Source organism: Oncorhynchus clarkii, chromosome 1, assembly GCF_045791955.1.
Source record: "Oncorhynchus clarkii lewisi isolate Uvic-CL-2024 chromosome 1, UVic_Ocla_1.0, whole genome shotgun sequence".
NCBI lineage: Eukaryota > Metazoa > Chordata > Actinopteri > Salmoniformes > Salmonidae > Oncorhynchus > Oncorhynchus clarkii.
The window spans coordinates 80409993-80431966 of record NC_092147.1 but is presented as its reverse complement, the minus strand read 5'-3'; the positions used below and the strand labels follow the sequence as shown (position 1 = coordinate 80431966).

General features: G+C 44.1%; 1 protein-coding gene across 2 annotated transcripts; it reads right to left on the bottom strand.

Moving 5' to 3' along the window:
* LOC139417949 (cysteine-rich protein 3-like) lies at positions 1 to 21725 on the bottom strand. 2 transcript variants are annotated; one of them, XM_071166970.1, is made up of 7 exons: positions 21614 to 21725; positions 15500 to 15594; positions 8008 to 8065; positions 4198 to 4323; positions 2867 to 2941; positions 2257 to 2351; positions 1 to 989 (listed from the first exon to the last, which is right to left on the bottom strand). In XM_071166970.1, the coding sequence occupies exons 1-7, from the start codon at positions 21654 to 21656 to the stop codon at positions 852 to 854; spliced, it is 630 nt and encodes a 209-aa protein (XP_071023071.1). In that variant the 5' UTR covers positions 21657 to 21725; the 3' UTR covers positions 1 to 851. The 2 variants fall into 2 exon arrangements, with proteins under 2 accessions (XP_071023071.1, XP_071023079.1); XM_071166978.1 differs by having other exon boundaries at positions 2257 to 2348.
* Between the last annotated feature and the right edge of the window lie 249 nt (positions 21726 to 21974).

Sequence of the window (21974 nt, the reverse complement as noted above, 5' to 3'; positions counted from 1 at the left end):
ACACGAGCAATGGACATTACACCGGTGGAAATCTGTCCTTTGGTTTGATGAGCCCAAATCAGATGCTGCATCAGGTAACCAGGCCTCACCCGAGCTCAACCCAATTGAGATGGTTTGGGATGAGTTGGACCGCAGAGTGAAGGAAAAGCAGCCAACAAGTGCTCAGCATATGTGGAAACTCTTTCAAGACTGTTGGAAAAGCATTCCAGGTGAAGCTGGTTGAGAGAATGCCAAGAGTGTGAAAAGCTGTCATCAAGGCAAAGGGTGGCTACTTTGAAGAATCTAAAATCTAAAATATATTTTGATTTGTTTAACACTTTTTTGGTTACTACATGATTCCATATGTGCCATTTCATCGTTTTGATGTCTTCACTATTATTCTGCAATGTAGAAAATGTTAAAAATTAAGAAAAAATGTTGAATGAGTAGGTGTATCCAAACTTCTGACTGGTACTGTACACGCATATATTAAATATATATATATATATAAAATGTAAAAACACTTAAAGTGTGCCGGTATAATGCTATATAACTTTAGGTTGCAAACGTGATTTAAATATTCCTAAACATTATTACGTTAATACATTAGAATAAAATGCAGAACGTTTTTTTGTAAATGTCCCTTCCATGTGATATCATTTCTGTGATCATGAAAACAAATAAAGAAACATGACCTCATGTTGACCTGTGATCGTGTGGTCAGTTCCATCACAACAACTAGTCACTCAATTCAGTCATTTCAATCAATTCAGTCACTGAAATTACCCAAATCAAACTGAATCCCCAAACCGAGGACATTTAACCAGAGTTTTCTATTGGCTATTAACATTCATCTCACTTTCAGTGTGTGGCTAGGACTGGCTGGGTATTTCAGTTTGCGCCATGCCTTCTTTCTCGTAGATGTAACAGCCCACGTTGCCGATGTTCACTCCTTTTGGTCCATACAGGATGCCGTAGCAAGGGACATGGCAGTAAGGTATCCCTTCATGCTGCAGCAAGGGAAACATCAGCAATGTCATATTATAGTTTTGAATCTGATAGATATTATTATTCAACATCCATTCTTTATCATGAGCCTGTCTCATGACCCTAGACTACAGATGTCAGAATAAGACATACATGAAGGGGCATTTAGCTCTTCTTAATTGCCCCTCCCTGAGGGGATGAATACACTTCTATTGGTTTGATTCAGTCTGATTTAATTTACCAACATCAATGCATCTTCAGATTGTATTATAAATCCATGTTTGCATCCTGAAGATGCAAGAGACTTTAATAATAAAATTTATAAAATCACCTTACTTGCACAGTTCATTACAAAAATACTGATGCAAGTCTTAAAAGCACCCCTGGCTTCTGTCATCTACAGCAGTGGTTTCCAAACCTTTACACTAAGCCCCCTTTCTCACAGCTCTGCAGTGATCACTAGCTGGGACAGCCACAAAGTCACAAAATCTGATTTTAATCCTAATCCTTACTTTAAAGGGATACTACGGGATTTTGGCATGGAGGCCCTTTATCTACCTTCCGGGAGTCAGATGAACTTGTGAATATCATTTTTATGTCTCAGCGTGCAATTTAAAGGAAGTTGCTAACTAGAGCTGTAAAATAAATGTAATCTCCTACTTTACAGAATTATTCAATATACACAATTTATCTATTCTAAGTTAACCACGCAGTTTGCTAGGGCAATTGCTAACTAGCATTAGCGCAATGACTGGAAGTCTATGGGTATCTGCTAGTTTACTAGTAGATACCCATAGACTTCCAGTCATTTCCAGGCTAGCATGCTAGTAGATACCCATAGACTTCCAGTCATTGCACTAATGCTAGTTAGCATTGGCACACAAAATGACCTCTTACTTCCTTCATACTGGACATAGAGACATTCAAATGGTATCCACAATTCCCCTGACTCTGGGGAAGTAGATCAAGGCTCCCCTTGCAAAAATCTAGTATTCCTTTAATCTAGTATTCCTAAACTTAACCACACTGCTAACCCTAATGCCTAACCCCAACCTTAAATTAAGACCAAAAATAAAGTTTTTGTTTTCATGAATTTTTTGGATAAAGCCAATTTGGACTTTGCACCATCTGCAGAAATCAGTCAGTTCTGCCACCAGGGCAAGATTCATGACAATAAACGTCAACCTACCTTTTTAAAGCTAATTTCTTGCAATTGTACACATTTTGCTGACCCCCTCAGGTGAACCCCACCGTTTGGGAACCACTACAGTAATAATGTGGATATAATACCTCAGCATGTCCACCAGAGGTCAGTGTCTTCTTACACCTCTCACAGCGCAGGCACGGTCTGTGCCAGTTCCTACCCAGGGACATCACCTTCTCTGCTGCACATACAGACAAACACGTCACTACTACCACCTCATTCAGCTGGCATGTCAGGATCAATAATAAACAGTGCACATGGTTCTGTGTGGCTCAGTTGGTAAAAATGTGGTGATTGCAATGCTAAGGTCTCCCGAGTGGTGCAGCGGTCTAAGGCACTGCATCTCAGTGCTTTAGGCGTCACTACAGACACCCTGGTTCAAATCCAGGCTGTATCACAACCGACCATCATTGGGAGTCCCATAGGGCGGTGGAAAATTGGCCCAGCGTCATCCGGGTTTGGCCAGTGTAGGCTGTCATTGTAAATAAGAATTTGTTCTTAACTGACTTGCCGAGTTAAATAAAGGTTACACAAGGTCGTGGGTTCAATTCCCACCAAAAATATATGCACTCACTGTACTGTATGTTGCTTTGAAAATATAAACATCTGCTAAACTATCAGTACAAGTCCGTTGACAACATAGAAAATAAACATAAGAAAGCAAATGTTGAAAATAACAGTCTGACCAAAACATACCGAAATAGACCACTTTCTCACAGCCAGGACAGAGTGAGGTCTCTCCAGCAAATGTCCTGGTTGGAGGGGGAAGAACTGGAAAAAACAACAGTGACTGGAGGTTATTCATAAGTTCACCCCACATAAATGTATAAATTAACCTCACTTAAACTCAGAAGTTAACACCACAGAAACATGCAGATTGTATTCCTCCAACCAGACAGCAAATATAAGAACAGACACAAACTCAGCATACCAGTGACCAAGTCCAGCTGCTACTGTAAAATAAATGTAATCTCCTACTTTACAGAATTATTCAATATACACAACTTATCTATTCTAAGTTAACCACGCAGTTTGCAGATTGAATAGTAACGCAGTGTGATACATACTGTAGCAAAAAGGTTTTTTATCAAAAGATTATAAATCATTATAATCGTAATAATGAGCAATCAGCAATGCTCCCACCCCTTCCGTCAAAATAATTGTAATCTTCAAAGGAAATGCTAATCACAAACTATGGAGAAGATCTTTTAAAAAGATCTGTTGGTCAATCTTGGATCTTGTAATCAGAGATGGTTCTTTGAAGACATAGTCAGAGATAGACATCTCTTGTGCTGCAAATCACTTCAAAACCATTGGTCCTGATTTAGAGGGTTTATATCTTAGAAATGTATCTTAGATACAAGCCATCCTTTTATATAACTCAAAGTAACGTGTCAATTTTACTTGGAACATTAAGTCCCCTGTCACATGTGAAGTGTCACTAACACAATTGGCTCGTCTGTAGGAAAAGCCTCATTAAGGCAAAATATTTCAGGAAGTGAGCCAATCAAAGCTGGCCAATGAAAATGCCTCATTCCTCCCCAGTGACAAACAGAGGGTCATTACAAGTGTGTGTATGTTTGTGTGTGAAACAAGACAGTCGTTACAACCATTTGATGGTGAGTAACCCTCTCTCTATTCCCTTTATGTTGCTATATTTAACCCATAATGGTCATACTTGGAGCACTTGGCAAGGCCAGTTTATTTGAGCAGCCCTGATAAAAAGGACGGGTTCAAATCAAATCAAACTTTATTGGTACATGCGCCGAATACAACATGTGTAGACCTTACCGTGAAATGCTTACTTACAAGCCCTTAACCAACAGTGTGTGTGTGCGCGAGGTTGCGAGAGCTAAGGAGGGTATTTGTTTTTCATCAAGACAATATGCTACTCTAAGCTCCCTTAATTAATAATACTACTACTCCCCTCGCTTTAGCCTGGTCCCAAATCGGTTTGTGCTGTCTTGCTCAGCTCCTGTGGACATTGTTTAGCATGACAAATAGATCTGGGATCTACTGTCCCTTGCCTTTGGGCTGGTTCCAGGTGACCTGCATGGTGGTCCATGGTGTGGTGGGGGATCCCTCGGAGGGGCAGTCGAAGGTGGGTTGAGGAGTCTCGTAGATGTAGGAGCCTGCCCCTCCGATGTTCACACCTGGAGGAGAGGAGAGGAGAGGAATTTGGTTGTCAGTGTGATTTATTTAAAAAAGGAAACGTTTTAAGCCCCAGTAGAGGTCTTACTGCATAACTCCCATCTTGGATGATAGACTGAAAACAGAGGAGGAAGAGGCCAAGGGGAAATGCCTGTTGTTTTTCAGTTGGGTTTGAGGTTCCTTTATCCAAACATCCAGAACCAAACCCCGCCCCCATCCAACCCAAACCACCAGAGACACACACATTCCAGACAAATTCCTTGTTTCTGTATGTATGTATGGACTGGGTCAACTCAACTGTAATGTAGGATTATCTCATTCTTTATGGATAATCTATGAAGCTACTCAAAATAATTTTCTTTGAAATGAGCGGAAGTTTGTCAGATGTGTAACCCTCTTTACATTTAACTTCCCCAGTCTGATGAACCTCCCCTATTGGCCCCAGGTCCCATCTAGGACATTAGATTACACTTTCTCTTCCAGGTGTTATAGCACCCCTACAACAACAATCATGTAATATGCAGGCATGGTCATAATAGGTTGCTGGTTGCCTCTGTAGTCGGTTTTCAATAGAGTGAAACATTGCACTCAATAAACTGTGGTAGCTTTCAACAGTGTGTAGATATGTATATTTCTTTCAGTTCTTCAATAAGCCCTTGTGTTCTTACACTACTACACGATTAAAGCATCACATTGGGGAATAATCCAATTAAAATCTTAGTAGTGAAATCATGTCTGTGTTCTGTCCAAATGGCACGATATTCCATTTATAGCACACCACCTTTAACCAGGGCCCATAGAGCTTTGGGCAAAAGTAGTGCACTATATAGGGAATAGGGTGCCAATTGGGATCTCATATTTACGCAGAATAATACCTATATTTCTGAGTACACCCCAGCTGTAGTCAGACAAAAATGTTATGAGCTTATAAAAATCTCCTTTTGTGGTTCTTTTGCCTTTAAAAAAAGCGAAGTACCTCAGATTACATCAGAGTTCATTCACGCCTTCATAAACCCAAAGTTGTATGTATTTCTTCCATTGCGTAGAACTACATGATGTAATGTGGTGTGGTGTGATGTGTACGCCATAATTATGAATCAACTTTTTTAATGGCACATACAAATCCTAGGATTTTAGTGTGGTTCAACTTTTTGTCAAAGGTTTAAGCAAATTGAAATTGAAGGAACTTTAAGAAATGAGGCCCACCTGGTTAGGAGTAATAATTGAATAGGCTCTGGTCAGGCTGCATTACACCAGGGCAGGAGGTCATTATAGATATATAAATATCTGTCTGGGCTCCACACAGCACACTGAGGAGGTCAATGCACTTTGATGCATTGGAAATGCCTTGAAAAACCATATAGTATCTGTGTGATAAAATAGTCTAATGTTTTAAACACTGTTTTCTTAATCATTCAACTACTTTTATGGCTGTTTGTGTGAATGGGGAAAGGAGTGCATTTGTGATACTGTATGAAGTGTGGTGGTGTTTAAGTGTGTGTGTGTGTGTGTGTGTGTGTGTGTGTGTGTGTGTGTCACGTTCGTTATAAGGATCGGACCAAGGTGCAGCGTGGTATACATACATTCCTATTTAAAGAATGAACACTGAACAAACTAACAAAATAACTAAACGAAACATGAAGCTATACCAACGAGTGCTGACATGCAACTACACATAGACAGGCTTTCACAAACACCAAAGGGAAATGGCTGATCCCCAATCAGAGACAACGATAAACAGCTGCCTCTGATTGGGAACCATGTCAGGCCACCATAAACATACAAATCACCTAGAGCTACAAAAACCCTAGACAATACAAAACCCCTAGACAATACAACAAATAGCATACCCACCCTAGTCACTCCCTGACCTAACCAAAATATAAAGAAAACAGAGATATCTCAGGTCAGGGCGTGACAGTACCCCCCCCCCCCCCCCCCCCCCCCCCCCCCCCCTAAAGGTGCGGAGGTAAGAACTCCCAGCCGCAAACCTGAACCTATAGGGGAGGGTCTGTGTGGGCATCTACCCTCGGTGGCGGCTCTGGTTCTGGACGCCGTCCCCCTCTTTACGTTGATCTCTCCGCTTTTGTAGAACTGGACCGTGGATCATCGCCGGAGGCTCTGGACTGCAGATCATCGTTGGAGGCCCCGGACTGGGAACCGTCGCTGGAGACCCGGACTGGGGACCGTCACTGTAGAACCCCGGACTGGGGACCGTCGCTGTAGGCTCCGGACTGGGGACCGTCGCTGGAGGTTCCAGACTGTGGCCCGTCGCTGGAGGTTCCAGACTGTGGCCCGTCGCTGGAGGTTCCAGACTGTGGCCCGTCTCTGGAGGTTCCGGACTGTGAAACGTCGCTGGAAGCTCTGGACTGGGAACTGTTGCTGGAAGCTCTGGACTGTGAAGGCGCACTGGAGGCCTGATGCGTGGGACCGGTACTGGTGGTACCTGGCTGATGACACGCACCTCAGGGCGAGTGCGGAGAGGAGGCACAGGATGTACTGGACTGTGGAGGCGCACTGGAGACCTGATGCATGGGACCGGTACAGGTGGCACCGGACTGATGACACGCACCTCAGGGCGAGTGCGGAGAGGACGCACAGGACGTACTGGACTGTGGAGGCGCACTAGAGACCTGATGCATGGGACCGGTACAGGTGGCACCAGGCTGATGACATGCACCTCAGGGCGAGGGCAGGGAACTGACTCAGGTGGCATCGGATGGCTAACACGCTCCTCAGGGTGAATGCCATGCATACTACGCCAAACCAACAGCTCGCTCTCTTCACTCTCCTGCAATTTGTCCAACAGCTCCTCAAAGGTTTCTAACTCTCCCTCCGTTCACTCTCCTCCAATTTGTCCAATAACTCGTCGGCAGTCTCTGACTCACCCCTCAACTTCGCTGACCACTCCGTGTGCCCCCCCAAAAAATTTATTGGGGTTTCTGTGACCTACCTCGTTGGTATAACTCCTCGTAACGTCGCTGTTCCGCTTTCGCTGCCTCAATTTCATTCCTTCGGACGGCGATACTCCCCTGCCTGCGTCCAGCGTCCTGCTCCATCCAAAATCTCCTCCCAGGTCCATTCCTCCTGAACATGCTGCTTGGTCCATTTGTGGTGGGATCTTCTGTCACGTTCGTTATAAGGATCGGACCAAGGCGCAGCGTGGTAGGCGTACATTCTTATTTAAAGAATGACACTGCACAAACTAACAAAATAACAAAATGAAACGTGACGCTATACAAACGAGTGCTGACAGGCAACTACACATAGACAAGATCCCACAAACACCAAAGGGAAATGGCTACCTAAATATGATCCCCAATCAGAGACAACGATAAACAGCTGCCTCTGATTGGGAACCATATCAGGCCACCATAAACATACAAATCATCTAGACCTACAAAAACCCTAGACAATACAAAAACCCTAGACAATACAAAAACTAGCGTACCCACCCTAGTCACACCCTGACCTAACCAAAATATAAAGAAAACAGAGATATCTCGGGTCAGGGCGTGACAGTGTGTGTGTAACGGGTATAGGGTTATTTTTTTTAAATTCAGCAGCACTGTGTATCTAAGACAATTTCCCCCTCAGGGACAACAAAGATTAACCTATATGTATGCTATTAGCCATTCTTCCTCGTCATATATTTGTGATGAGGCTTTTTAACAGTAATCTCTTACCTTTGGGTCCAAAGAGAGTTCCGTAGCATGGTTTGTGACAGTAGGGCAGTCCATCATGCTGAAAGATAGAGAATGTCTAATATTAACAAATAATCTATAATCAGAAGAAATAGCTGAATATGGTTCATTAATAAAAACAAATATACAATTTAAGTTCAACTTCAGCTGTAACTATTTACTGAAACAGTTCTATTTATTACATAAATAAACTGTTTACTGAAGCTGTTACTATTTACTGAAACAGTTCTACTTATTTCAGAAATAAACTGTTTACTGAAGTTGAAACTACTGAAACGGTTCACAATTCACTGAAACTGAACTTTACAGCCAGTCAGCGTCATTGTAAAGCATTGTGTTTAAACCAATCAGACAGAGGTTATATTTCAGGAATGTGACCGCTGACCGGTCACTGGAATTGTCACAAATCGCATCCTATATTCTGTTTATTGTGCACTGCATTTGACCTGGGCCCATTGGGCAGCAATTGTCTTTCAAATATATACAAATGCCTTCTCCTCCTGACCCCTTCAAGTTAATTATGGAGGAGCTCTCTCTGTCAGTCCTAAAATGGACTGGGCCGAGCAGAGCAGAGAGATCCTTCCAACTCAAATTCCTGTCAAACACCTCCCCAATTCAGACTTTAATTTGAACAAACTGCTTCCATATGCTCTAGCTAGCTCCCTCACATTTCGGGGCATGAACTGGGAATAAAGCAATATTTAGACAACTAACACCCTTCTGAGAGCAGAGATTTAGGATGCTGTGACCTCACCAGGCTTTTCAAGCTCTTCAATCTAAATGGCTGCATATGAAACCAACCATAGAGAGTAAGTCCCAAAAGGCACCCTATTGCATTACTTTTGACCAGGGCCCATGGGGTCAAAAGTAGTGCACTATTTAGTGAATAGGGTGCCTTTTATGACTCAACCTTAGAAACACGCAATGAATGTGACACGCAATGAATGTGACACACCTCTTTTCGGACCAACACTGGGTTATTGTGTGCGACACAGCTCAAACAGTACCTATATGAATAAATGCACACACACTGTCGGACACAGCTCACTCTGAACACACAGGAATGATCTGTGTGTGTGTTTGTGTGCATACGTGCGAGATATGTGTGTGTGAGATATATGTGTTTCCTCAAGCAGAATAATATTTCATTACTTGACAAACTCCCTTATGCCACAAGAACAACAAAGTAAGACAAACCAAAACTCCAAAGAAGATTCTCCAAAAACACTGAAGTCTCTAACGAAATACCCATTTGCTGCGTAAATAGCTTCAGATCATCCCAGTATGACATAAGGTTATTACATTGTCAGAAACAATGGTAACACCGTGTAGGTACATATTAAGAAATGGCATTTAGTGTGCAATTGTTTGCGGTTCAATTGCATTGATGTGGATACAGGGCTCTAAACTGCGATCTATTTGGTCGCATATGCAACAAAATATTTTGCTGTGTGACAAAAAAAAGATATATATATTTGTACATGTATTTTCTCGTAATAATTGTTTTAATGAAAAGGCCTTGCTATACCATTGTTTTCCGAGTGTAGATTTGTTAGCGTCCTGCTTGCACCATTAATACAACGAAAACTAACCGTAGCGTGAAATTTAGAGAGCAAAAAAAAGCGTATTATTCCTAAATACGCACATGATTTTCATAGTGAATCACTGAATGTGTCACATACGCACTGATAACTTCAAAGTTAAATAATCACTTCCTGCATAGCTATTTCAGGCTCTCTATATACGGACACTGAGGTCTGGAACATGGTGTCTAGGACAGCCTGTGACTCATGTTGTCCCATGTCTGATCATTTGAAATCATGTTTTTCTGGAGAGTGAATGTGCGTCCCAAATGGGATTCAACCTCTGATACCACAAGTATCCGTTACAGACCTGACAGTCTGTTGTGATGTCACACTTTGGCCCGTTCATTGTCACACTGTCACTGAGGGCGTTATGTCATGGAGCAGGCATTTTTCAATGTGATGAATGTGTTAGCATTGTAGGCTACAGGCTCTCTGACAAGGTCATTATAAATGTATACTTAGTCTTTTAACATCTACTTAACTTTAAAGATGCCAACATCAGGTGCCCATGACTTTTGGCATGTCTGTATTTTCAATGATTCCAACAGCCAGAAGTACTGAGAGTTCCCTGAATGAGAAACCCTTTCAGGAATGCAAAAACCATTGTCCCCTCTCTGTCCCTCCCTGATGAAAAACATTTATTTGACCCCTGAGAGAGAGAAGGGGAGAATTTGTTATACTTTAAAATGACTCAAATCAAATGGAAACTGTGTATAAATGACAATGGACCTACATTCATACAGTTTCTTGACCGTGTTCAGCACGCTAGTAATCACAAAACAATGAAAGCTGGACAGTAAGGGAGCATAGAAAAAGTTGACAGTGAGGACCTTTTGGCAGACTGACACCCCTGAAGTAGACAGTATATGGGCTGGTGACAGTGAACTAGCAGTGCTTGTACATTATTCCATGTACTGTCCAGAAGGACCTGTGTAAGAACAATTACCTCTCAAAAGTCAAGCATGTGAACCCTTCCATCCACAAGTAACCCTTAAAGGTGCACTATGCAGAAATCAAATGTTAGTTTATGTGACAAAACAAGCAAGTATCGTGTAGATAATCATTGTACCATCTAAACCGCTGTGATTATTTTTTTTCATAACTAGAAATATTTTATTTTTAGCTGTTTGAAGCTGGTGTATAAAACCAAAAGTAAAATATGCAAAAATGAATCTTAAGAAGAGGAAGCATAGAAATAGCGCACATAGAACAGATATACCGCTTCTTAGACTTGCTTCTTGAGAATGACAGATCCATAACTCATATTTCTATGTGAGTTTGGTCAGGTCGCCCAAAAGGTTACATATTGCAATTTTAAAATTCAACTAGTCTTTAGATGAAAGGACAATGACAGTATGGAGGTTAAGACTACTAGACTAGAGAGTACAACCACAGCATGCCATGAATTCTGCTCCCTGTGAACTCTATCAGCAAGTATTTTTTTTATGTGAAAAAACTGTAGAAAAAAATTCTAGCCAAAGTCAGCATTTCAGAAAGACATACGAGACCATCAGAACATAAAAATAAAGAATTAATTGTTCCCTGGCCCACTGAACCAACTGCCTGTTCCCTGGCCCACTGAACCAACTGTCTGTTCCCTGGCCCACTGAACCTACTGTCTGTTCCCTGGCCCACTGAACCAACTGCCTGTTCCCTGGTCCACTGAACCAACTGTCTGTTCCCTGGCAAACTGAACCAACTGCCTGTTCCCTGGCCCACTGAACCAACTGTCTGTTCCCTGGCCCACTGAACCAACTGCCTGTTCCCTGGCCCACTGAACCAACTGTCTGTTCCCTGGCCCACTGAACCAACTGTCTGTTCCCTGGCCCACTGAACCAACTGTCTGTTCCCTGGCCCACTGAACCAACTGTCTGTTCCCTGGCCCACTGAACCAACTGTCTGTTCCCTGGCCCACTGAACCAACTGTCTGTTCCCTGGCAAACTGAACCAACTGTCTGTTCCCTGGCAAACTGAACCAACTGTCTGTTCCCTGGCCCACTGAACCAACTGCCTGTTCCCTGGCCTACTGAACCAACTGTCTGTTCCCTGGTAAACTGAACCAACTGTCTGTTCCCTGGCCCACTGAACCAACTGCCTGTTCCCTGGCCCACTGAACCAACTGTCTGTTCCCTGGCCCACTGAACCAACTGTCTGTTCCCTGGTAAACTGAACCAACTGTCTGTTCCCTGGCCCACTGAACCAACTGTCTGTTCCCTGGCCCACTGAACCAACTGTCTGTTCCCTGGCCCACTGAACCAACTGTCTGTTCCCTGGTCCACTGAACCAACTGTCTGTTCCCTGGTCCACTGAACCAACTGCCTGTTCCCTGGCCCACTGAACCAAATGTCTGTTCCCTGGTAAACTGAACCAACTGTCTGTTCCCTGGCCCACTGAACCAACTGTCTGTTCTCTGGCCCACTGAACCAACTGTCTGTTCCCTGGCAAACTGAACCAACTGCCTGTTCCCTGGCCCACTGAACCAACTGTCTGTTCCCTGGCCCACTGAACCAACTGCCTGTTCCCTGGCCCACTGAACCAACTGTCTGTTCCCTGGCCCACTGAACCAACTGTCTGTTCCCTGGCCCACTGAACCAACTGTCTGTTCCCTGGCCCACTGAACCAACTGTCTGTTCCCTGGCCCACTGAACCAACTGTCTGTTCCCTGGCCCACTGAACCAACTGTCTGTTCCCTGGCCCACTGAACCAACTGTCTGTTCCCTGGTAAACTGAACCAACTGTCTGTTCCCTGGTAAACTGAACCAACTGTCTGTTCCCTGGTAAACTGAACCAACTGTCTGTTCCCTGGTAAACTGAACCAACTGTCTGTTCCCTGGTAAACTGAACCAACTGTCTGTTCCCTGGCCCACTGAACCAACTATCTGTTCCCTGGTCCACTGAACCAACTGTCTGTTCCCTGGCCCACTGAACCAACTGTCTGTTCCCTGGTCCACTGAACCAACTGCCTGTTCCCTGGCCCACTGAACCAACTGTCTGTTCCCTGGCCCACTGAACCAACTGTCTGTTCCCTGGCCCACTGAACCAACTGTCTGTTCCCTGGCCCACTGAACCAACTGTCTGTTCCCTGGCAAACTGAACCAACTGTCTGTTCCCTGGCCCACTGAACCAACTGTCTGTTCCCTGGTAAACTGAACCAACTGTCTGTTCCCTGGTCCACTGAACCAACTGCCTGTTCCCTGGCCCACTGAACCAACTGTCTGTTCCCTGGCCCACTGAACCAACTGTCTGTTCCCTGGCCCACTGAACCAACTGTCTGTTCCCTGGCCCACTGAACCAACTGTCTGTTCCCTGGTAAACTGAACCAACTGTCTGTTCCCTGGCCCACTGAACCAACTGTCTGTTCCCTGGCCCACTGAACCAACTACCCCATAGTCTCCAAACGAATGTACACTGAAACACTGAATCAAGGCTTGATTTTGTCACTTACTGGTCTGAAATGACCTGAATGAGTAGCCTCAGTCACAGGAGGCTGCTGAGGGGAGGATAGCTCATAATATTGGAGTGAATTGAATGGTATCAAACACATGAAAGCCATATGTTTGATGTGTTCGATACCATTCCATTAATTCCATTCCAGCCATTACTATGAGCCTGTCCTCCCCAAATAAGGAGCCTCCAGCCACATGTGGTCTCAGTAGCCCTAGTATCAATCAACTCAAAGACTTGTTTGGGCCAGGACGATGACTTACCCCTGGGTTAGGGTATCAAACAGGCTTCCAAAACAACTATAGCCCTTTGACATTTATCCTACTCTGTGAGACTTGGAGAACACTAGTCAGGAGACCAACCATACCTGACCAGAATATTGGGCCTCTAACTATAATTCAGTTACTTGGAGTCTGTGATAAGTGAAAAATATAATTTAGAGTGCAGATTTAGATGAATGTGTTATATAGCCTTTCCAGACACTGGCTAGAATAATTCTGATCCCCTTCTGTAATTTTTGACAGCCACAGATAGAGGCCTAGTCGGGACTCAAACCCCCCCCTGCCAGGGGGCATATGTAGTCCCCCACTGGCTCGACACTGCGTAGTTTTTATCCATTGTTTATTGATTGTTTTATTTATTGTCTTTTACTATTTTTAGTACAATAAACCCTCACTGGGGATCCGTGCACCAAGCTGAGTCTTCATTGTCCAGGCCCACCTGAGCGGTCTTCATTTTGAGCTTATTTTCAATCTCTGTTATCTTTCTTTTGATATGTATATTTCTGGGATTTGCTTATTATTTTTCTGACTGTGGGGATGAGTCATCCTTGAACAGTTGCTGTTACTATGACTGTACAGTAAAGCTCCTTTCTTACATTTAACAGGATATACTGTGCATGACTAGGTAGAAATGTGTGGTCCTGAGAGATCATACAAGAGGATTACACTGTTAATACTACACTAGCAATAACATAACCCTACACTTTCTAGATACTAATGGAATTACTTTGTTTCAAATATCTGGGATCATATTCACAAAGATTCTCAGATCAGGAGTGCTGATGTAGCCTCGGTTTTGATTTTAGATCTTAATTAAGGAAGATTACATGGACAGTGGGATCCTGATCCTAGATCAGCACTCCTACTCTAAGACGCTTTATGAATACTGGCCCTGACTCTTACTAAAGTCTTAATACTTGCATTCCCCAACCCTTCGTTATTTCCATCCATCATCCTCAGTGTCATATTTGTCTTGAGGAAGAAGCACCCTGGTGAAACGAGAGACAAGTCCTCTTGACAGAGTTCCATTAAACATTCACTCGAATTAGAGACGTCCCCTGAGCTAACATTCCATTCCACTACTAGGCTGGCTAACTGCCATGCTCAGGGGAGGACACAGTGTGTTTGTGTGTGTGTGTGTGTGTGTGTGTCCCATGTCTGTGAGATGGGGGTGCAGTCAGATATACAAGCCCTAGATTCTGAACTTGAACGATTCAGCTCAGTGAGCTAGAAAATCTTTTGAGCAGGACAATGAAAGGTGGCAGGACACTGCCTGTGTTCTAAATGGCACCATATTCCCTATGTAGTGCCCTATATACACTAAGTTATTGTAAAAACAACAGGATTTTTTTGGTCAGTGTAGGGAATAGGGTACCATTTGGGACACAGACACAGTAGAAAGGATCTGGGTCACGATGCCTGGTGAGGGATCGGAGTGGACAAAGGAGGAGTGTCAGATTATTCTAAACCCACGCTTTGGTTCACAGACCAGCTACAATCAAAGGGACCCACAAAAACATAGCCGCTCAACAGTTTCATTCTTGAGATGATTGGAATCTAGGCCACTGAATTTCACAGCCACTGTTATCTGACTTCTAATGTAGATGCGCCACAGCAACTTTTCATTTGAGTTTATATATGGGCCTAAAAGCAACTCACTTAACTGACAACACCCCTTAGTTGTGATACAGTTTATGCTCAAATAGCTTTACATTGTATGGGGGTTAGTGGCCTGCCCTACTCCCTCCGTCCCCATGCAACTCCTTCCTTCTCTCCCATTCTCTTGAGTAGGAGAGCACATCCCTTCGCTGTATCTCTCTCTGTCTCGCCCCCTACCTCCCTCCCTCCCTTTATTCTTGGGTAAGATAGCACACCCCTCTTTCTCTCTCTCTGTCTCTCTCTCTCACTCTCTCGTCCCGAGTGGCGCAGTGGTCTAAGGCTGTATCACAACCTGCCGTGATCGGGAGTCCCATAGGGCGGCGCACAATTGGCCAAGTATCGTCCGCGTTAGGGGAGGGTTTGGCTGGGGTAGGCCATCATTGTAAATAAGAATTTGCTCTTAACTGACTTGTCTGGTTAAATAAAGTATAAATAAGTAAATAAAATCTCCCTCTCTGTAGATAGGATATTTGATTTGATTACGGTCACAGGCCTTCCTTTTACCTCAGCGTGGTTGCCAGCCGACAGGGTTTTGTTACAGCGTTTGCATTTCAGGCAGAACCGGTGCCAGTTCTTCCCCAGCGAGCTCACTTTCTCAGCTGCAGGACAGAAAGAGAGAGAAAATTACAACACAGTAAAAACAATGGAGTAGGCCTTGTTGTTTCCAGTAATTAACATATTTTGAGGCGTGCCTTGTAATATGCTATATTTGTTGCACTCGTGAGTGAGAATGCTGTACCAATATTACTCTGATGTGATTATAGTGCCCCATCAATTGAAAATGTATAGAGGACAGATTGGAGTGGCAGCAAGTCGTAAAGGTGCTACGCCTAGAATTTCCTCTATGTGGATGTAAGGTGAATTGCAACAGCACTAAGCTGCATTCAAAATCAATCTCCCTCTACCTCGGATCTCATTTCCCTGTAACATGGCGGAGACCCGTGATTGACTCGAGGTTGAGCCTTTCACAGCAATTTAGATGGTACAATGATTCCCTACACTACTACGTGCTTGTATTCTCACACAAACTGAAATTGAGCAAATGGTGTAGAATTTTTGAAACCAAGAAATGACAGAGCAATTTCTACAATGGCCATTTGACCCAATGTCCACTAGATAACACAGCTACAAAGTCAAAAAAAACTTTCCCATTTCTACAACAGATGCCACTCCGGCAGGAGAATCAATTACATAAATTACAGCCTTGCAGCCTTGCAGACCTTTGGCATTCTAGTTGTCAATTTGTTGAGGTAATCTGAAGAGATTTCACCCCATGCTTCCTGAAGCACCTCCCACAAGTTGGATTGGCTTGATGGGCACTTCTTACAGTCAGAATGGTGGGTATAGCTGGTGTATGCAGTCAGGAGCAGGAGAGCAGAGAATTGGGAGCAACGTAACTTTACTCAGAATAATGAATGGTGCAAGGTAAAACAATACACTTGCCCAAACACAAACACACGAACACCAACGTTTACGCACGGGCAAGAAACAGCACCCGTCGAAATAACCAGTCACCAACATTACAGAACATGACATTAAACAATCCCGCACAACACCGTGGGGGAAACAGAGGGTTAAATACATGAACAATAATTAGGGGAATGAAAAACAGGTGTGTAGAAACAAAGACAAAACAAATGGAAAATGAAAAGTGGATCGGCGATGGCTAGTAGACCGGCGAACAAGGAGAGCCCGAACAAGGAGAGGAACAGTACCCCCCCAGGACTTCTCCTCGGGAATGGCCCCACAAACCGCGGACCCAGCTTGAGGAGGGGCAGGTTTCGAGAGCCAGACCCACTGCAGTGGTGGTCTGAGCCAGCCTTCTGATGCCTCACGGCCCGCTGAAGGTGCACATGAGCGGCGTCCCATGTCTCCTCTGAGCGCCTAAACCAGTCGTCCACTGCAGGAGCCTCGATCTGGCTCTGATGCCACGGCACCAGAACCGGCTGGTACCCCAGTACGCACTGAAAGGGGGAGAGGTTAGTGGAGGAGTGGCGGAGCGAGTTTTGGGCCATCTCTGACCAGGGTATGAACGCCGCCCACTCGCCCAGCCGGTCCTGGAAATAGGACCGCAGAAACCTATCCACATCCTGGTTCACTCTCTCCACCTGCCCGTTACTCTTGGGGTGAAAACCTGAGGTAAGGCTTATCGAGACCCCCAGACGTTCCATGAATGCCCTCCAGATCCTTGACGTGAACTGGGAACCTCGATCAGATACTATGTCCTCAGGCACCCCGTAGTGCCAGAAGACGTGAGTGAACAGAGCCTCCGCAGTATGTAGGGCCGTAGGGAGACCGGGCAAAGGGAGGAGACGGCAGGACTTAGAAAACCGATCCACAACGACCAGGATCGTGATGTTACCCTGTGAGGGAGGAAGATCCGCCAGGAAGTCCACCAACAGGTGCGACCACGGCCGTTGTGGAACGAGTAAGGGTTGTAACGTCCCTCTGGGCAGGTGCCTAGGGACCTTGAACTGAGCACACACCAAGCAGGAGGAATCATAAACCCTCATGTCCTTAGCCAAGATGGGCCACCAGTACATCCCACTAAGACAGCGCACTGTCCGACCGATGCCCGGATGACCAGAGGAGGGTGACGTGTGAGCCCAATAGATCAAACGGTTGTGGACAGCAGACGGAACGTACAGACTTCCATCTGGACACTGGAGGGGAGTGGGCTCTGCACGTATTGCCTGCTTGAAGTCCGTGTCCAGCTCCCACATTACCGGTGCCACCAGGCAAGAGGCCGGGAGTATGGGAGTGTGATCCATGGGCCGCTCCTCTGTGTCATACATCCGGGACAGTGCGTCTGCCTTAGCATTCTGGGAACCTGGTCTGTAGGACAGGGTGAAGACAAAACGGGTAAAGAACATGGCCCACCTTGCTTGACGAGGGTTCAGTCTCCTCGCCGCCCGGATGTACTCCAGATTGCGGTGGTCAGTCCAGATGAGAAAAGCGTGTTTATCCCCCTCAAGCCAATGTCTCCACGCCTTCAACGCCTTGACGACAGCCAACAACTCCCAGTCCCCCACATCATAGTTTCGCTCCGCTGGGCTGAGCTTTCTTCGAAAAGAAGGCACAGGGGCGGAGCTTTGGTGGCGTACCCGAGCGCTGAGAGAGCACGGCTCCTATCCCAGCCTCGGACGCGTCCACCTCCACTATGAACGCCAAAGAGGGATCCGGATGCGCCAGCACGGGAGCCGAGGTAAACAGAGCCCTCAGGTGACCAAAAGACCTGTCCGCCTCAGCCGATCACTGCAAACGCACCAGTCCCCCTTCACCAGTGAGGTAATAGGAGCCTCTACCTGACCAAAGCCCCGGATAAACCTCTGGTAGTAGTTGGCAAACCCTAGAAACCGCTGCATTTCCTTTACCGTCGTGGGAGTCGGCCAACTACGCACAGCTGAAATGCGGTCACTCTCCATCTCCACCCCTAATGTGGAAATGCGATACCCTAGGAAGGAGACGGCCTGCTGGAAGAGCAGGCATTTCTCAGCCTTGACGTACAGGTCATGCTCCAACAGTCACCCAAGTACCCTGCGCACCAAGGACACGTGCTCGTGACACTTACGTACCATATGGTCAAGCTGCTCCCACAACGGCTCAATAGGGATGAGATCCTGTGACTGTGCTGACCACTCCATTATAGACAGAATACCAGCTGACTGCTTCTTCCCTAAATAGTTATTGCATAGTTTGGAGCTGTGCTTTTGACCATTGTACTGTTGTAGGAGGAAATTGGCTCCAATTAAGAGCCATCCACAGGGGATGGCATTGCAAAATATAGTGATAGCCTTCCTTCTTCAAGATCCCTTTAACCTGTACAAATCTCCCACTTGACTACCACCAAAGCACCCCCAGACCACCACATTGCCTCCACCATGCTTGACAGATGGCATCAAGCATCTTTTCATTTGTTCTGCGTCTCACGAATGTTCTTTGTGATCCGAACCCCTCAAACTTAGATTTGTCTGTCCACAACATTTTTGTCCAATCTTCCACTGTCCAGTGTTATTTTGCCCATCTTAATCTTTTATTTTTATTGACCAGTCTGAGATATGGCTTTTTCTTTGCATCTCTGCCTAGAAGTCCAGCATCCCGGAGTCGCCTCTTCACTGTTGACGTTGAGACTGGTGTTATGCGGGTACTATTTATTTAAGCTGCCAGTTGAGGACTTATGAGGCGTCTGTTTCTCAAACTAGACACTCTAATGTACCCTGTCCTCTTGCTCAGTTGTGCACTGGGGCCTCCCACTCCTCTTTCTATTCTGGTTCGAGACAGTTTGCTCTGTTCTGTGAAGGTAGCAGTACACAGCATTGTACGAGATCTTCAGTTTCTTGGACATTTCTCGCATGGAATAGCCTTCATTTCTCAGAACAAGAATATACTGATGAGTTTCAGAAAAAAGTTCTTTGTTTCTGGCCATTTTGAGCCTATAACCGAACCCACAAACGCTGATGCTCCAGATACTCAACTAGTCTAAAGAAGGCCAGTTTTATTGTTTCTTTAATCAACACAACAGTTTCAGCTGTGCTAGCATAATTGCAAAAGGGTATTCTAATGATCCATTAGCCTTTTAAAATGATAAACTTGGATTAGCTAACACAACGTGCCATTGGAACACAGGAGTGATGGTTGCTGATAATGGGCCTCTGTACGGCTATGTAGATATTACATAAAAAAATCTGCCGTTTCCAGCTACAATAGTCATTTACAACATTAACAATGTCTACATTGCATTTCAGATCAATGTTATGTTAATGGACAAAAATAATAGTTTTTCTTTCAAAAACAAGGACATTTCTAAGTGACCCCAAACTTTTGAACGGTAGTGTATATTATGAAAATGTTCAGAAATTACAATGCAAAGATTTTTAATAAATATTATGTGTAGCACCTTTAAACCTTCAATGGTTGAACATTTTGCCATGTCCATTAGGTCTGTTTTGCCCTGTAGTCGCTGCCAGTTTGGAAGGTTTTGTTAAGGCCTTTACCTAGCAGCCAACCTGCTTGTACTAATCCCCTATAATTACACAAAAATACTATGAAATACAAACCCCTCCATTCATTCATCCATTTATTTATTAATTCATTAATTTGTTTATTTATTCCCGATTATGGTAGCATCTACCGGTCAAAAGTTTTCGAACACCTACTTATTCAGTAACCTACTCAGGGTTACTCTTTATTTTTACTATTTTCTACATGAGAGACAGTTTCATCATAGCTCTTGATGGTTTTTGCAACTGCACACTTGAAGAAACTTTCAAAGTTCTTGAAATTTTCCGTATTGACTGACCTTCATGTCTTAAAGTAATAATGGACTGTCAAATCTATTTGCTTTTTGAGCTGTTCTTACCATAATATGGACTTGGTCTTTTACCAAATTGGGCTATCTTCTGTATATCAACACAACTGATTGGCTCAAACACATTAAGAAGGAAAGAAATTCCCCAAATTAACTTTTAAAAAGGCACACCTGTTAATTGAAATGTATTCCAGGTGACTACCTCATGAAGCTGGTTGAGAGAATGCCAAGAGTGTGCAAAGCTGTCATCAGGACAAAGGGTGGCTATTTGAAGAATCTCCAATATAACACTTTTTTGGTTACTACATGATTCCATATGTGTTATTTCATAGTTTTTATGTCTTCACTATTATTCTACAATGTAGAAAATAGTACAAATACAGAAAAACCCTTGAATGAGTTGGTGTTCTAAAACGTTTGACATGGTAGTGTATATCTCTATTTGGTACATTATACATAGGGTTTCCTTTATGTTGTTTCACAGGGTAGGCTATAACCAACACAGACTTTGTACTCTACCCTCTCCCTGAAATGTTATTGGACATTTTGACCCCTCTCCCTCTGCCTATAACGGGTTACCACACTTCAGCATAAATAAGGTTTCAACTTGCAGACAATAAATCAATAGACAAAAGTGTATTTCAGCTCAGAGACAAGAGTGGGAACAACCAAGAGCTGCAGCCTGTAGCCTCCTTCCAGTGGTTTAACTTATATAACCCGTGTAACCTTGCCTATACGTTAAAGTAAATAAACATGTAAAGTATTAACTCATCCTCGTTGAATGTCTTGGAATAATCAGTCAACATTTCAGAGACATCTGGTTAAGAATGTATGCATGCATTCCTTTAGCCTGGTTTTGAAAAGGTAACTTTAATTATGTTTTTCTATTGTCTTTTGATAATACATTATTTTATGATAACAAAGTCTACACGTTTAGCCTATTCTGACAGTTCTGCAACCCAAAGTCATCAGCCGGGACAACTTGGCATTCATGCCTCGGCAGCCCTCCGACACGCTCAGGGTCGCCTCAATGCCAAACAGTTCACATAACATATATTTTTCTCCTCTTCACAAAGGCATTTGCAAGACATACAGGGTTTGGATTCAGTTATATTCTATTATGTTCGTATCTGCACAAATTATCCCTACAATAACCATTTGAATGTTTTCTTTCAGTAAATTATCATTTAATTGTCGTAAATCATTACCATCACTCTTAAATATATGCAATCCAAATTCTCTGATCATCTTCAATATTCAAATCATTTTTCATTGGCGCGGGCTATAAATTTACAAAAACTATTCCTTACCAAAAAACACATCTTTTGTGCATCTGGGGCACCTCGACGTCATTCTTCAAAAAAGCTTTGTCCAGCTGACGATCTACTCCCACTCGAAAGACCTTAAAATTCTATCTGTGAGGCTGGCAGAATGATGCAGTACCTTCAACTCTGTTCAATTTCAAGTAAAGAGACTTCGGGGCTCCGCCTCCGAATGGGAGGTGTGGAGTAGGGTGAAGTTGACCCTAGAGGCTGATCTTGGGACAGTTTTGCATTTTCCCCACTGATTGTTGATGTTAGGATTCCGGGAAGGAAGCTGATCCAAGATCTGTAGGCCTTCATAGGGGAAATGTCACCCCAGAGCAATGGGAGGTGTAGCCAACCGTACCAT